This window comes from Lagopus muta, chromosome 6 (assembly GCF_023343835.1).
Source record: "Lagopus muta isolate bLagMut1 chromosome 6, bLagMut1 primary, whole genome shotgun sequence".
NCBI lineage: Eukaryota > Metazoa > Chordata > Aves > Galliformes > Phasianidae > Lagopus > Lagopus muta.
This window is the reverse complement of record NC_064438.1, coordinates 1,934,484-1,950,767: the sequence shown is the minus strand read 5'-3', so window position 1 is coordinate 1,950,767 and position 16,284 is coordinate 1,934,484. Positions and strand designations below refer to the sequence as shown.

At 41.5% G+C, this 16,284-nt stretch overlaps 2 protein-coding genes across 5 annotated transcripts in view; one reads left to right on the top strand and one right to left on the bottom strand.

Annotated features, from left to right (window-relative positions):
* The window catches only part of KCNA4 (potassium voltage-gated channel subfamily A member 4), a 74,324-nt gene extending 63,747 nt beyond the window's left edge, over window positions 1–10,577 (bottom strand). For 2 of the 3 annotated variants that reach the window (XM_048947885.1, XM_048947886.1), the window contains exons 1-2: window positions 7,357–7,798; window positions 3,235–3,398 (exon numbers count right to left, since the gene is read on the bottom strand). The gene's annotated coding sequence lies outside the window, so the exon portion shown is untranslated. Of the gene's footprint in view, window positions 1–3,234; window positions 3,399–7,356; window positions 7,799–8,210 lie in introns of those variants that run through there. The other variant, XM_048947888.1, reaches the window with a different exon arrangement.
* Window positions 7,852–14,839, top strand: LOC125694519 (ADP ribosylation factor like GTPase 14 effector protein). 2 transcript variants are annotated; one of them, XM_048947889.1, is made up of 5 exons: window positions 7,852–7,966; window positions 10,584–11,086; window positions 12,041–12,171; window positions 13,345–13,568; window positions 14,323–14,839. In XM_048947889.1, the coding sequence occupies exons 2-5, from the start codon at window positions 10,664–10,666 to the stop codon at window positions 14,403–14,405; spliced, it is 861 nt and encodes a 286-aa protein (XP_048803846.1). In that variant the 5' UTR covers window positions 7,852–7,966; window positions 10,584–10,663; the 3' UTR covers window positions 14,406–14,839. The 2 variants fall into 2 exon arrangements, with proteins under 2 accessions (XP_048803846.1, XP_048803847.1); XM_048947890.1 differs by having other exon boundaries at window positions 13,345–14,839.
* The last annotated feature ends 1,445 nt before the right edge of the window (window positions 14,840–16,284 follow it).

Genomic DNA, 16,284 nt, shown 5'->3' with positions numbered 1-16,284 from the left:
AAATCTACAATTATGTATAGCTGACTGGATATCAGCTGGACAAGCAGATAAAGGGAATATTTTTGTTCAAGAATGGGAATATGAAGTTTTGATGCAATGCTATCAGTCAAAATCAGAACTGCTCTTTGTAATTCAAGATTGTATGAAGCAAATTTCAGGAGCAGAATTAACCTCATGACAAAATGAAATTGTTTCTCTGGAATTTCAGTCCCCACTGACCATGTTTCTATTGGCTGTCTAAAAACATGGGATACCTGCTATTATAACCAACCTTGGAGAAGGCTGGATGGCTTCATAACCACAACGTATCTCAGCAAATGTAACAGAAGTTGCCAATAAGATTAAATATCTTTCTGCTGGGTATAAGCAGACAGAGAGAAAAGTATCCTCACCCACACAGAATTTATTAGGCACCCATTGATAGAAAAATAGCACAAAGCAGAAGGAATCTTCTTGTGACACCTTGAAACACCTTGGATGCACTGATCATATGCCAATTTTTGCTATGGAATGCAATGCATTAAAAAAAAAAATTGAGAAATGCTGACTGTCTCACATTAATGGAGCATTAACACAGTCAGCTGACTTAATAAAAATTGGTGCCAACAATCAAGGTATGACAACACCAGAAGGTACAAAGCAATTGGCTAAGAATGACATGAAGTTCAGTTCCAAAAAAATAAATAAAGAGAAGTCCTAAACAGTTTAGTCCTTAAAAGCCCTCAAAAATTTACTTCACTACTGGAGTGCAGAAAAACTGAAGACTCTCCAAACAATAAATTATATAAACATGTATTTTTCCACAGTATTAATAGACCATGGCAAATTTATGTTACGGGCACGTAAAAAACAAAGCCTTTGAAATACAATGGTGACAAAGACTCCTTAGAAGATGACAAGAGATGATAACATCAGACATTGTGGGCAGCAATAGAATTTGGTCAGCAAACAACCAGAACGACTTACATGCTGTGATTATCTTCAGGAGAGACTGAGGAATAACCTCAAGAGAAAATCATGCAGACAGAATTGTAGCAGGTCATTATTGTACAGCCAGCAGGCAATGCACCCTGACAAAAACTTAAAAACAAAACTTGAAATTGGCAATGAAAAGAGAATATTAAGACATCAATAGATCCCAGCTGGTGGTACAAGTTGCCTTAACAATCATCTTACCTTATTTTATTTTTTTTAATGTTTTTTTTTTCCCCAATAATATCGCCTAACACAGTATGTAATAGTTTTACACTATTTTTTGAAAATTAAGAGCCACTAGAGTTAGCCTGTGACTGTTTGCACTATTTGCTGGTACGTATGAAGAGGCCCACCACTTGCAGCCAAACAAGTATGCCACTTTCTCTCCATACACATTACAACGCATGAAATCCACTGGGGTGTCAAGTCATCAGTCTGTCACAAAGCTGTAAAACTGCTGGGCACTCTAACTGTTCCCACAGTTACAGACATACACATACCCAAATCACTTTCTAATGTACAAACAGAAAGGATGTAAATAAGCTTGATTTTGGTAAAGCTTTCATGGAACAGCCGCCTCATTTCTATGTATAAGGATTTCAAGGAACAATGGTGATTCCCACAGCTACAGTTTGTTAAAAGGAGAAACACCACTGTACAGTGAGGGATGGAGCAGAATGCTTTAGAACTGAATTCCACAGCCATAGAATTTGGTGCAGAACCCAATCCTCCTAAGAGAAGAGCAGTGAAAAAATCTAAGTTCACAGATACTTGCCGTTGGGTTTGATACGTACAACCAGCTGCACTGAGTGTTTTATCATTAAGTTTTATCGTCAAACTTCATGTTTGATAAATTTTGCAACACTAATAGTTATATATAAGAGTCAGGTTCTGACATTCCTTGCACTCTAGGACTTGCTGTTCTACAAATGTAACAGAGGAAGGGTGGCAGAACTAATTTGGAGCAGCCAGATTAGAAGTAGTTTTCTTGCAGAAGGTTATGACTAAAGCAAATAAAAACCTTCTCATATGAATTACACCAATACAGCAGCAAGAATAAAACCTTGCGCAGCTGCTCCCAGGGATATAAGTCTATTCTGACACTTGTTCTGTGCTTTTCACTTGGCTACTGAAATGCTTTAGAATTTCAGCAAGTCATCCAGCTTCACTGTCATTTTTCTGGCAATAACTAAATGATGATAATGACTAGAACTTCCTCAGTAAGGTGACAAAATGGTGAATGTAAAGATAGGTGCATCTGGCCCTGGAAAAACATGCTTTTTAAAATATACTATACATTAGCTATCCTCAGCAGCAGAAAAACTTTCACACCAGTATAACCCTGCCAACAGAATAAAACTTTTCCTCACACACAAATATTACAAGAAAAATTTCTGCTTTTACAGATAGCATCACAAAGCAAGAATTTCCAGAAAACAGCCAATGATCACTGCTGGCAGTTTGTGCCTAGTTTCAAAAAACAGGACTTAACTCCAATCCTTGTGAATGATCCAAATCCGGTGGCAGCTTTACAACCAACACTCACATCTGAATGCTGATCCATGCATTTCTTCTCCTGAACTTTGGTGTTCAATTAAGGGAGCCTTACAGTTTGCTCTGCATTTCTTTTACTGCATTGGGCAGAGTAAAAGAAATTCAGAATAATCATGAATCAAGCCCTACTGTTTAACAGGAACTAATCATACCAGCCTTCCTAGCACAGTGTATGACCTGTAAGCTCACACTTGCATTCAGAAATAATGCCCATTTGAGGTCATGCATTCATTATTTATTTGCTTTCTCGAGCATAAGAGCACTCTGGGAAGAAGTAACAGATAGATGGGTTCAAGCTACAGCATGAACCAATGTGAAAACAGTTGCTTCTTCATTTGTATTCAGTTTGCCTACTGTCAGATTAACAACCTTCAATTTCCATCAGTCCAAACATGGAGAGTACATTTTTCTTAGCAAAGGTCAAATTCTAAATTCTTTGAACATCTTATCCAGTTACCAGTGAGTAAGCATTAACCGGACTTAGATCTGTGCGTGGCTTGCTTGCTCTCTGAAGAGACTGAAAAGAGGCTACATCTGTTTACTTTTAGTAACATAAAAACCAAATGTCCCTGCTTTCTGAATCACAAGTAAATTCAGAACCTTTACAGAAGGGTAAAGAAAACTTCCACTGAAAATCAGCACCATATAAGACACGAAAGTCAGAACAAACTGGTACCTACTGGGGCTTTCTCGTGAGACACAAACCTGACAGAGAGATGCTGTACAGCTTCCTGAGGACAGCAGACATCCATGTTTCAAAGCACGTTCTCTTCAGCCCTGAAGCAAAGACCAGGGTGATGCATTCGTTGCTACATCAACTGTGAAGCTGCTCAAACACAAGGAGCAGATTGGAAGCAGCAGCCCAAATCCTGTTCAACACAAGAAAGAAAGATCTCACTGAGTAGACAGAACTTTTCAAGACATAAATTTATAAAGGATATCAAGAGATCAGCCTAAAAAGGGCAAAAGATTTCCAAAGAGGCATCCCAATATCCCAAATGCAATTAAAGCAAATGATTTTTACATCAAGCAATGAGTAGATATTAGATTTTGTTAGACTGACAGAGTAGAAATACATGATCCTAAAAGTACACAAACACTCAGTTGTGGGCCAAAATTTAAATCTAAATTTTTTGCAATAAACAATAATCTTCATAATATTGCCAGAATAAAATAAAAATGACACACATCCAGGCTGGAAAGTGATTAAATCCAGTATTGAAAGGGGGATCTACAGAAACGAAAGGGAGGGACTCCTTAGTAAGGTCTGCTGTGACAGGAAAAAGAATAAGAGTTTTTAAACTAGAAGAGGGTGGATTTAGATTAGATGCAAGGAAGAATGTTGACTCAGTGGGTGGTGAAGCACAGGCACAGGCTGCCCAGAGAAGCTGTGGACGCCCCATCTCTGAGTCTGGATGGAGCCTTGGGCAGCCTGAGCTGATGGGGGGTGTCCCAGCCCACAGCACAGTACTGGAACTGGATGAGCTTTCATATCCCTTCCAACACAACCCATCCTATGGACACTTTTACATGCGGCCTTATAAAATAACTGTGATTACAGAGTTACAGAGTAATATGTTAAAAGATAGCCCAAAGCATTCTTTAAGATCTTCTAAAATTATTTTAAGCTTTATGGTGATATTCAGACTTCTGGCAGCTTTATATTTGGTGTGAAAGAAACAGTTTTGCTGTGGACAAGTCATTATTAGTTCATGACTCTCAGTTCACACCCAGCAGTTAGCATCATATTTTTCAGAAGATAATGACAACTCATTATGTGCTAGGGCTACCTATCTGCAGTTCTCTTTAAGGTTTAGTGAATGTCTTCATGTGCTTATTTAATAGAATGGCCTGGGTTGCAAAGAAGCACAGTGCTCATCCAGTTCCAACCCCCTGCTGTGTGCAGGTCACCAACCAGCAGCCCAGGCTGCCCAGAGCCACATCCAGCCTGGCCTTGAAGGCCTGCAGGGATGGGGCATCCACAGCCTCCTTGGGCAACCTGTTCCAGTGCCTCACCACCCGCTGGCTGAAAAACTTCCTCCAACCTAAACCTTCCCTGTCTCACTGTAAAACCATTTCCCCTTGTCCCATCACCATCCACCCTCACAAACAGCCGTTCCCGCTCCTGTTTATACGCTCCCTTCAAGCACTGGAAAGCCACAATGAGGTCTCCCCAGAGCCTTCTCTTCTCCAAGCTAAACAAGCCCAGTTCCCTCAACCTTTCCTCACAGGAGAGATGCTGCAGCCCTCTGATCATCTCAGTGCCCTCCTCTGGACCCACCCCCCAAGAGCTCCATGTCCTTCCTGTGCTGGGAGCCCCAAGCCTGGATGCAGGGGACAATCACCTCCCTCTCCCTGCTGGCCACCCCTTTTTTAATGCAGGCCGGAACACAGTTGGCCTTCCATGCTGCTGGCTCATGTCCAGCTTCTCATCTACCAGGAGCCCCAAGTCCTTCTCCACAGGGCTGCTCTCAAGGAGATCTTCCCCCAATTTGTATAAACACCTGGGAACTGCCCTGACCCAAGTGCAGTACCCTGCACTTGGCCTTATGTGCTTGTATTCAAGTTTGTGTGGGCAAAAGGGAGAAATTAGTGCTTTTATTTGTAATTAAATATAATTATGGAGGTATTGTGGAAACGAAACTTTACCTCCTATGGACAAAATACATTCAGTGGCAACAAAATACAACCTCTCAGGTCCTTTTCTTTCATGCCTAACTTTGCTCTTGTTTCACAACCAGCATTCAAACACAATATTATTTACTCCCAGAAAGAATGAGGTCCCCATGTTCCCTCAGCTGGGCATCCCCACAGTATCAGGAAGTTTACAAAGCATAATGAGCAGCTCCATAACGATCACAGCAGGACTGTGTCTAACAAACATCACATCATACTCCAACCACATCCTCGGATTTACTCAAAATTCGTCACTTGCTTTCTTCCATAAAATCTTTCTTCTTTTTTTTTTTTTTTTTAGTACCAAGCATAGGAACTTGCTGTAAGTCCTGCCTTTCCTTCCCTAGCTCTCACATCCACGCTCTTTGTTGTGAGCCTCCCTAGCGCTAATGCAGCTTTAAAGGCTCAGAGCTGCACCTCACACAGGGCTTCATCCCTTCATGCCCAATTTGCTCATGCACTCCTTCATAGACAAGCTTTCTTTTCTATTTACGCCAAAGTGCTCTCTATCAAATCCAACGCCTTATTTCTCCTTCCTTCCTTGCTACGATCACTCACATCAACTCTGACTGAACATATCTGAAGACTCTGAAGAGAACAAACACCAGTTGCGGTTGGGACAAAACTGTGTAACCTGAATTAGGACTTTCTCCTTATCAAATAGGCCAAATATAACCATATGCAAACTTTATTTTCACGTAACATTCACGTTAAAGAGAGACGCTTCATGTGATGAAAAAGATTCTACAGAAGTGGAGTATTTCAATCAGTTCCACTTAAATAGTAAAAAATACAAATAAAAATGGATTAATTTATATTAAACTCTGGAAAAGAAGTGAATTCAAATCTCTGCCTTTTATCAGCATTCTGCTGGTTTCTAGGCCAACTTACGTGGATACATGGATTCTTGTAACTATGTAGTTGCAGATACAGTTGCAGATACAGTTGCAGATACAGTTGCAAGCTTTTAAAACGATGCTATTCACATGATAAATGAAGTTAACCAAAACCTAAAATTTCAAACAATGCTCCTGGAGGGAAAAAAAAAAGAAAAAAAAAGAGAAAAAAAAAAGAAAAAGACTGACTTTCTGTGCAGGGTACCATTCAGTTAGGCAGATGAAAGATAACATGACCAGTCAAAGCCAGTCTGAATGCATGGATGGCAAACTTGCTGTAATAACAGGTGGGAGCCTGAACTCTGACTCTAACCCTACACACTGAGCCTCACAGGTCGACACCAACACTGGAAAGGGGAATGCACACGCCTCACTGCTCTTCCTATATTTATCTAATACAAATTGATGTCACAACCTGTACCTCAAACACCTCCTCTCATGAATTATTCCCCTTCGTTAACTCCACGCATCTCCTAAGCAGCACAAGTCAGCAGAGAAAGCCTTATCACCCGCTCTGAATGATCGCACTTGACAGTCCCTCTGTCATCATTAAGGCAACATATGACTCAAGAATTTACAACAGCCTTCTCTTAACAGTCAGATACACAGCCTACATCCTGCTAGTGTCACGCTAGGATTAAAGCTTTATATTCCAGAGCACTCCCTGGAGTGCTGCCTGCATACCTCCCGATGCAAGCATGAAACCTGCTCTCACCTCCACAGCCCTTTCCTTATTTACAACTATTCTTCTACCCATCCCCAATGCTGTGGCAAGAAGCTAGGTGAAAAGTACCCCCAAGTAACAGTCTTGTGTTTTAAAAGGATACAGCCAGCAGAAAATTGTGTATTGCTAACTACCTTGTTTTAAATTGGCGATGTATTTCAAGCCCTCTGCCCCTTAAGGCAGGTTTAGTGTCCTTTTAAAGCTTAACCAGTACCAAATCCAACATTCCAACGCTGTTTCTGTCGGAGTGAGAAACAAAAGCTCTTCAAATCACAATTTGACCACCTAAGTCTACTCCCAAACATTTATAATGAAGGAAGACTGGCTCCTGTTGGTGCCCGAGCTCAGCCCCAAATCACCTGTGTGTTTCTGCTCAGCTGTTTCTCTTAACAGCCGTGCTGAGGCGAGCAGCGCACACTGCTGGCTGTTCTGTTACTGACACCTGCTTGTGGGCTTGTTAGGACGTCTTTAGCTCTCCACTCTGCCCTCCTGCTTTTGCTGTAACTGTTAACTCATCTTGCTTGTACTTACCATCCACCCCAAGCCTCCTAGAGAGCCAGTCTGTAATTACTTAGTCATAAAGAACCAGGGAAGGAGACAAAAAGCTTCTAGAGTGATTAACTGGCATTATTCGCTTGTAGTTCGTGCTGCTGTGCTGTGCTGTGGGCAATACTGGAGTAGAACTGTGCAAGGGATGATCTTGCAAATACTTCTGTCTCACTGTAGGGTAACTACAGCGCACAGCAGTAATAGGTAGGGGGGCTCAGAGCCCGGTACCACACAGCCACACAGACCGCCACAGCGCTGACTGGAAAAGCCCTGCGGTCGCGCCTCGCGCTCAGCACCGCAGCGCGCGCGAAAAGCACGAGAAAGGCGCGCGACCACCCTCACAACCGCCCCCTCTCGCAGTGCAGCGCAGCGCGTGATCGCGCCTTGCCACGTGACTGCCTGCCGCTTCCGCCCGCCCGTTGCACGCCCAACCGGAAGTGCAGCTCGGTGCGTTACGGTGGTTCCCCCGCTCTACGGTAGCCGGGGGGAGACACGGTCGATGTCCGCTATCGGCAGCGCTGCTGTAGCTGGGGCCGCGCGGAAGCCGGGTGCGGGGGTCCCGGCGCAGAGACGGAGGAAAGTCCACGGCAAGGTACCGGGGAGGGGGCGGCCCCTGCTGCTGCTGCTGCTGTTGGCGAAGCAGCAGCCGCGCCGGGAAAGCTCCGTGCTGGGTTGGCCTGGCCGCGGAGCCGTTCCGAGGGAAGCCTGAGCCTGGCACCACGCCGCCTGGGGCCGAGGGCTGCGCTGCCGCATCAGGACTTCTCTTTCCCTTCGGCCTCTCACGGCCCGCAGCTGTCGCTCTAGACCGGTTTCCTACCTTCTTTCTCTGCTCCTACCTCCGAGAATTGACGCAGCCCTCGCTCTGCTTTACGCGTTCTTTACTTTGCACGTGCGCTTCGCTGTCCTGGTTCTCATCACTGTGTCCTGCTTTAGTTTGTTGTCTGTAAACGCTCGTTGCTGATTTCACAGGTGTCAGCACCCGCCTCTATTAAAGCACCGGGCTGCTGGAGCCCTCTCCTGTTTCAACTAAAGAATTAAAGGCAAAGAGCTGTGTATTCCTCCCAAGGTGGAGGGAAGGAAGAAGTACAGCTGAAGCTTCTGCCAAGAGGTTTTACAAAAGGACTGAGTGAGTGAGACACGTTAAGTCACACAGCTAGTGCTCGATGCACACTCCATTACGTTAGCCCAGCAGTGCTTCAGGAGCATGGTCAGCTGGCAGAGCAGCTGTCTGCCGAGGATAGCAATGTAACACTTATCTTCTCCTTTATAGAAAAGAAGTTATCAATTCTTAATTAAACATCTACCAAGAAGTCAGACTTGTGATGCGTCTGCAAATGCTGACAGTTCAGAACTACTTTTCTGTTTATCTAGCGTGCTTCCTCATCTGCACCCATCTACCAGAGCAGGAGTCAGTTGCAAGCACGCGTTGTGACGTTTGCAGCAGGTTTGGTGCATGGCCTGCAACAGACTTACTGAATCATATTATTGGGTGTTGACATACTGCTGTTAAAAACATGCTCAGCTGCAATGAGCTTTACTCATACAGCATTCCACGTACCATAGTGCAGAAGACAAGCATGCACTTAGTGACTAAAAAAGTGACTAGTTCTGAGTATAGCTGGTTTACTAAGACACTAAAACAACCTGAGAAATCAATACAGAATGTCTTACTAACTCACTATCTTAAGCTTTTCTGCACGGGTAACTTGCTAAAGAAAGGAACTAATTTTGCTTTATTTTCCGAAGGAGATTCACCTTCCTCTCTTCCCTCCCTTTTTCCTTTTAAACTCAAGTCTTTCTAAAACTGTGCCTGCGCATTCAGGGCTCTTATTGCCTGAAGAATTAATGCTCTTACACCCTGCTCCATCTCAAACAAATTGTAAAATTGCATTTAAAAACTAGTTTATCTCTCTACAGCCAAGCATTCTCTTATATTTGGAATGGGTGAATCACTCAACAACCACACGTCCTACGCAACACCTTTAAATTGCTGTGCATACAGTTTAATACATGGAAATGTGTCATGCAGCTTCTTCAAGTGCATGCATCTGGTTAGAAAAACTAAGGCATTACAATCAAGGGGATTTCTGCTGCAAAAATATACTCCCAACAGTGGCTTTTCAGAGTGCTGTAAAAGGCCTCTAATTGTTCTGTGAGGAACTTTTGCCACTGTGATCATACCTCTGTAGTCTGGTTAAATTAACACATTTCATTTTCATGTCATTGGGTTGTTTGTGCTGCTACTCACCTTTATTTTATTAGAAGTAGTATCCTAGACTATCTTCTCCCATTCTACAACTGACTGATGCTTTCATTCATTAAAAAGATGTGCTATCCTGTTCAGTGGCTAGAACAAGTAATGACGCTTTTCGATTTCTCTGTGTCAGAAAATGAATTCTTTTCCTTTGGTGGATATATTTTCCCCATTGTATTGTAGTAGAAAATAGCACAAGATTGGCTCAAGCTTTGATGTTTTAGGGCCAACGCTGGATTTGTAACAAATTTTGGCACGGGCAGGACCACTCTGCAATAGCTAGCATAATATTTTTAATTTTGTGTTTAAGTAAGTTTAAATGAGTGCCCCATGTTTATAAGATGGGGGCGTAGCAGTCAGATAGAAAGAGCTGCATGCAAAGGCCATCCATCCACAAGTGCACACATCCTTACATGTACTGCAGGTGGCCATTTCCTGGAGACGCTCACATTCAGTCAGGGTGCTGACTCACACCTGTCCAGGCTTTTCTTTGCTCCCCAGGAGTACACAGGAAAGAGCTGATAGCTGCTGGATGTAGATCACCAGCTGGCATCAGCCTGTGCAGCCTACCTTCAGCAACCTACCTTTTTTTCCCCTGAAACTACACGGAAACCAGATGGCTGAGTTGTTCAGCCATCAGACAGGTCCTGTGGGCCCTCTCCTAGAGCGGCTGGGAGTGTGCCAGTTGGAGGCTGGAGAGCACAGCAGGCTGCTGTTGAACAAATCATCTACCTCACACCTCACCTCCAGATTGCCTTTGATAAGGCAGTGCTGCTGAATGGATACTTAGAACGGCTGGTAAAAAAAATGCCTCTGAAAAGAGAATGAGTGCATCTAGACTAGAAAGCTGGAGTATAATTTAAGAAATGTATCTTAAGCTACTTGAACCTAGTTTGTCAGGCTTACAGGTAAAAGTTTGCAGCACAAATCTGATTGATTTTAATGCTTTCTCTAGGGTGATCTTCATAGGAACTACTAAAGACTTCAAAGAACTCATTTTAGGCAAAATAAGTGAAATAAGTTGTTCTGATAAAAATGGATCCTTGTTCAGTTGGAGTTCAGCTTCAAGCTACCAATGAATGCCATAAGACCTATTATACCCGTCACACTGGCTTCAAGACTAAGGAAGATATATCTTCATTCGATCTACTGTTGCTTCAGCTTAGGACTGGAATGACCCTTTCAGAGAACGACACCATCTGCTTTCATCATGCAAAAATTTACATTGAAAGATTTGAAGACTTACAAAAGTCATGTTGCGATCCTTTTAATATGCACAGAAAAGTATCAAAGAAAAACTTGCGTGCAATTGACCTGCATGACGCAACTTTTCTAACTGCCAAGTTTGGAAGACAGTTTGTACCTGGTTGGAAGCTTTGTCCCAAATGTATGCAGGTAATAAATGGGAGTGTGGATGTCGAAGCTGAAGAACGCCAAAGAAGAAAGCTTGATTCGGACGTATGTATATGGATCAGTTGTCCCACCCCCTCTAAGTTCTGCAGACTGTTGGACCTGGGCTTCATACAAGTCCTATATAAATGAACCAAGTTGTTCAGTAGAAATACAAAAAGGTGCAGACTCTTGCTGCATGGGAGTTTGCTGTATCTGAACCTTTATTTGGAGGAGCGTTCAATGAAATGAGTGCATACGCTCATTCCACTTTTTTACTTTAAAAATTCTCTTCCCTAATTAAATATTAGGGCCTTTCTAATTAATTGTGTGCTAGGGTGACGTACACCTCAGGTTGTGTAAATACCAGCCGGCTGCTGTTGTCTTAAGCTGTTTCTCAAGCCTGTGAAAAGCAAGCTCCCGTTTAAACACTGCAATGGTTGTTTCTAAGAGCACTGAGAGAAACTTCTGGGTTAGTCTCCTCAGTTTTAAGAGAATCTACTGCATCTAGCAGTTCATTACCAAGTGAACCTGCATGGAAGTGAATTAAGTGCACGCTGATGTGGTGCCTGAGCTGCCCCTGTTTGTTCAGGGGCAGTTTGATGTGAGAGGATGATGCTTTAAGTGCTGAGTTCATAATACAGTTTATACATTTCGGGGTGCTTTGTTTGAAGCGTGCAGGTAATCAGTAGAACCAAGTGGAAAACCAAGTCAACAAGAGCTCATCCACATACGCTCTAGAGCAAAACAGCATGGCATTCAAGGAGCAGTCACCCCTCAGCCCAGGCACAGCCACCCAACTGTATCTTACAGCTGCATAACGGGAGACATTACTGACTTTTGGGACTGGCAGAGTTCTGTAATGTAACACTTAAGAAGACTTAAGTCTTCTCCTGAGAAATACAGTGCTCAGAGTTGGGGTCAGCATACCTCAGTCATTACAATATCCTGGCTTGACTGGGCATTTCCTTAAGAATTTGGGTACTTATTCATAATGAAGTGAGATTTTCTGTTTCTGTTCAGGGGCGTACAGCTAAGGCTTTGAAGTCTCTGCAGTTTGCTAACCCGGGACGACAGACTGAATTCACTCCTGAGACCAGTAAGAGGGAAAAAAGAAGACTGCAAACAAAAAATCCGTCATTTAACTCTGACAGGTGAGCACCTTCCTGTAGTGACTTTAAGGTCACTACAGTGACCTTGCTTTAAGTGTCTCTGTAACACCTCACACGTCAGACAATGAAAATACCGAGCTTCTGGTAAGGTGTGACAATACTACATAGATTATAAATGAAGCTGTTTATGCATCAAGATTTGATCATAGGTCAAACTTGAATAGAGTAAGATCAAGTAGAGTACACTTAAAATGTTGGAGTTGTCATATTTCAATTTACTCAGTAACTACACTTCAGAAACAAACGTGTTCATGTTAAATGCTTACGTACTCTAGAAGGATTAGCGTTCAAGTTGGATGACACTGGATAACAAATTTCGGCTTCCTAAGTAGACCTATTTTAAAATCAGTTTTCCTGTAGAGTGGAAGGCTTATGCAGCTGAGTTTTGTCTATCATTTTCTACTAAAAGTTTGGACCAATTCGGTCTCCCTGAATTTAACCTTACAGGAAAAAAAATGCACTCGGTGCTACTTACCACATACCTGTAGCATCTCCCTCCATAGTTTCTTCTAGTGTTCATTCATAAGCTGCAACTAGGAAAATGTTTTGAATTAAGCGTGTGGTCAAGCATTGCATCAAAAAATGTCTGGAGTGTCTGACCTCAGAGGTGTTGGGAGCTCAGCTAGGTGTGGCTCTAAGCAAATTTATCTAAGTTGACCTGGTTTTGAATAGAGGGTCAGACAAGACAAATTCCAGAGGCCGTTTCTGAACAGAGTGGTTTTGTGATTCTGCAGTTTAATAGAACTGACTGGGATACGAGTAGTGATTAAAGCATAAAAATAACTTATAAATTAGAACATGCACACAATGAACTATTCTATATAACTTTGAATTATAGCTACAAGCTACAAAAGACGACTTTCACATCACCTGATGTGATTACCTGAAAGGTAACAAAGTTAACATCATAAATATTCCAAAGTGGTTGAATAAATGTTTAACCTATCGATGAAATAAAAACTTCCTGGTCCTGGAATTAGTTCAAAAGCACTATAATGACAATACAGTGTGAAGCTGACAAATGTTGAGTACAGTAACATGTATACACTTCAATGCAGTGGTAAAACGAACATCTTCAAAAACAGCACAGTTCTGTCCACGGCAATTAGCTGCTTGGTATTAAAATAAGGAAATAACTTGTTTTCCATCATACAGGCAAGTTATACCAGCCAAGAGTAAAGTCTACGATAGCCAGGGACTACTTCTTTACAGTGGGATGGACCTCTGTGACTGCCTTGATGAAGACTGCCTGGGATGTTTCTATGCTTGCCCCAAGTGTGGCTCCAACAAATGTGGCACCGAATGTCGCTGCGACCGCAAATGGCTATATGAGCAAATTGAGATAGAAGGAGGAGAAATCATTCGTAATAAGCACGTTGGTTAGTGCATATGCTTTTTTTTTTTAACCTGGATGTATGTTCCACTCTGAAATAATGTTTGTCATTTAGTTGTTTAATGAAAACCATTGTAATTAATTGCGATAAGTGTGCTTCCACATTCCATCTCAGTATGATTAAGGAAATATTCTTAATCGTACTACATGTTGTCACACTTCATTCCACGTTGTACTGTCTTGTTAGTCACTTCAGTTTGCATTGATCAGCGCTGCACTGTAATGAAGTGAGGTACTAAACTTCCACGTGGCATACCATTATCCACTCACCATCGTGTCACAGTGCTTTGAGTGTGCCATCTCCCTGTATCCCTCATTTTTTAGTTGCATGGTTTTGAACTATTGTATGTGAAACGCTTTTGTATTAATGAGGCTACACCCAGTATTAATAAAGATTTCTCCAGTACTAACAGTGAATGCTACATCTTCTATACATTATCACAGCTACCTCTGATAAATTCAATTCTTTTAGCTTTATTCAAAGGGATTTAGGAGTATGGATCCCAACTGAGTTACTGGGATTTTGGATCCAGTTATCCTTAAGAATTCAAAAGTCTCACTGTTAAGGGTGTTACTAAACTATCAAGATGCTGAAAAATATATAAAAGTATTTCATTGTGGTAGCACTTGGTTGCTTTCTTGTTACAATTGAAATAATTTTGCTGTATTTCTTATTGGTCTGTAATTGGACTGGTACTTCACAGCCCTCTCCCCTTTCTTTCTTTTTGCTTGTTTTTAAGGTAAAGGTTTACATGCAGCTGAAATGAATTCAACTGTCTGTTCCCAAACTAAGAATATCCAGACTGCTACAAAAAACTGTTGAACTGAAATTTTGGGTTGATAAAATATTTCTCCTCAGCAAGTTTAAATTTTGCTGAATTGCAAGATTTATGGAAATAACTTGTAATTGAAATATTAGTTAATATCTAATGTGTTACTTTTGTGCTGTGTTAAAAATACATTTTCTGCTTCTGTGACAGACTTGGAAGATCTGTATTTTGTCAAATCACATTTATTCAAGAATAATGTTGACTATGACTTTCTGAAACTTTCATGTGATAACTTTGTATGATCTTGCTATTTGTTCAGAGTATTTATTTGTAAATTTCTTGAAGCTTGCCACTTTTAAAATCCAGTTATGCTTTGTGTTGTACTGACATCTGCTGGTCCTAGCCGGGCATAAGCATGGATTTAGTCGATGCTGTTGCTGTTAGATCCACTTAGAAAATAAACGGTCTTTCTTTTGTTCAACCAGAACATTGGCTGTTCTTCCAAAAGCGTGCATGCCTCATTGACTTGGACTTCCAGCCACATCTGTCACAAAAAGCATCATAGAGATTTCTTTATACTCTTTCTCCAGGTAGCAACACCACCAATGAATAATACCTGTGGCTTCCCTTTCATGCAACTGGCATTTAACTTTCTTGACTACTGAACACACTTACCCTAACACAGCAGTTATGTGTTTTGTGTGCTTGATCCATATTTGGAACTGTTACAGCTCTTAAGCAACATTTTGTATCAGATGAACACACAAACACATACCTGTGTGAAAGGGAGCCAGGGAGAAAGCTGGCTCAATCTTGTACGTTTGGCCTTTTGTTTTTGGTTTTGTTTGTTTGTTTTAATGAGAGTTTGTTTTTTTGTTTATTAAATCAGGCAGTCAGCAATACACATTCTTAAGAACAAGCTTCTGTCTGTTGAGTGTAACTTACCATCATGTTCACAGTTCAGACTTCAAATTCTGTGACTATTAAAGCATTTCTCTTCAATGGAACTCAAGTCCACCAGGAGCTTAAACTGTCCAGAGCCTCTCATTACTAGAATGGTATTTCTGCATCTCTATTATGTCTCTGGTAGGTTAGCATATTCAGGATCTTATTTTACACTAATAACAGTGACTTGTCCCCAGATAAATCATTCAGACGGTTTTATAACAGAATATGCAGGGCTGCTTTTTAACCAAGAACCTGTGATAAGTACTGAGTGCTGTTATTTGTGCAGAAGCTAAATGAGGCATTGTATTTTTCCTGTCCAACAAGTTTTTTTGATGTTGGTTGTTCAGTTGCCTTACTCACTTATGACCCTCTATTTAGGAGCATTTCCTTAGCATGCCTTGCATGTAGAGCATCATTAAGTTGAATGATCTGTTTTTATACACTACCATGTCCTCCTGCTCTCTTCATCTGTTAAAGGACACGCTGTTCCAAGTCAAATTTTACCATCCTGCTAGATTTATAAGGTTAACAACTATGAATTTTTCTGTAGAACCATGCAGGAAAAAGTCAAACACCTCAAAAATTAATCCCATCAGTATAATCACAACTTATTTTATTGTGGTCTAAAAATAACGTTCCCAGTAACTAAATGTAGTTTCCCATCTTTCAACTACTCTACAACTAAGTCTATTAAACAGTATGTTCTATTGAATATAGCCAAAAGAAATAACTTTACATAAAAGGCACAGTTCATAAACCAGGTGTAACCTCTCAAACCTGCATGCATTTAAGAGAAAGGCCAACACATGCCCTAGTTACTGCGTTAATTTATTGCAAATATCAAAAGGCAGAAGTTTGAATGCCTAGACAAACTTTACCTATTCAAAAAACAGCAGCTGGTTGCAACAAGATGTGTTTTATGAACAATACATCTCACATGGGCTAATTTCATTACACGGGGATCCAGATTTGTGATCCTCAAGT

Coding starts and splice junctions, on each gene's coding strand:
- LOC125694519 (XM_048947889.1), top strand. CDS start 10,664: ATGGATCCTTGTTCAGTTGGAGTTCAGCTTCAAGCTACCAATGAATGC. Junction 11,087..12,040: donor GAAGAAAGCTTGATTCGGAC/GTATGTATATGG, acceptor GTTTCTGTTCAG/GGGCGTACAGCTAAGGCTTT. Junction 12,172..13,344: donor CCGTCATTTAACTCTGACAG/GTGAGCACCTTC, acceptor TCCATCATACAG/GCAAGTTATACCAGCCAAGA.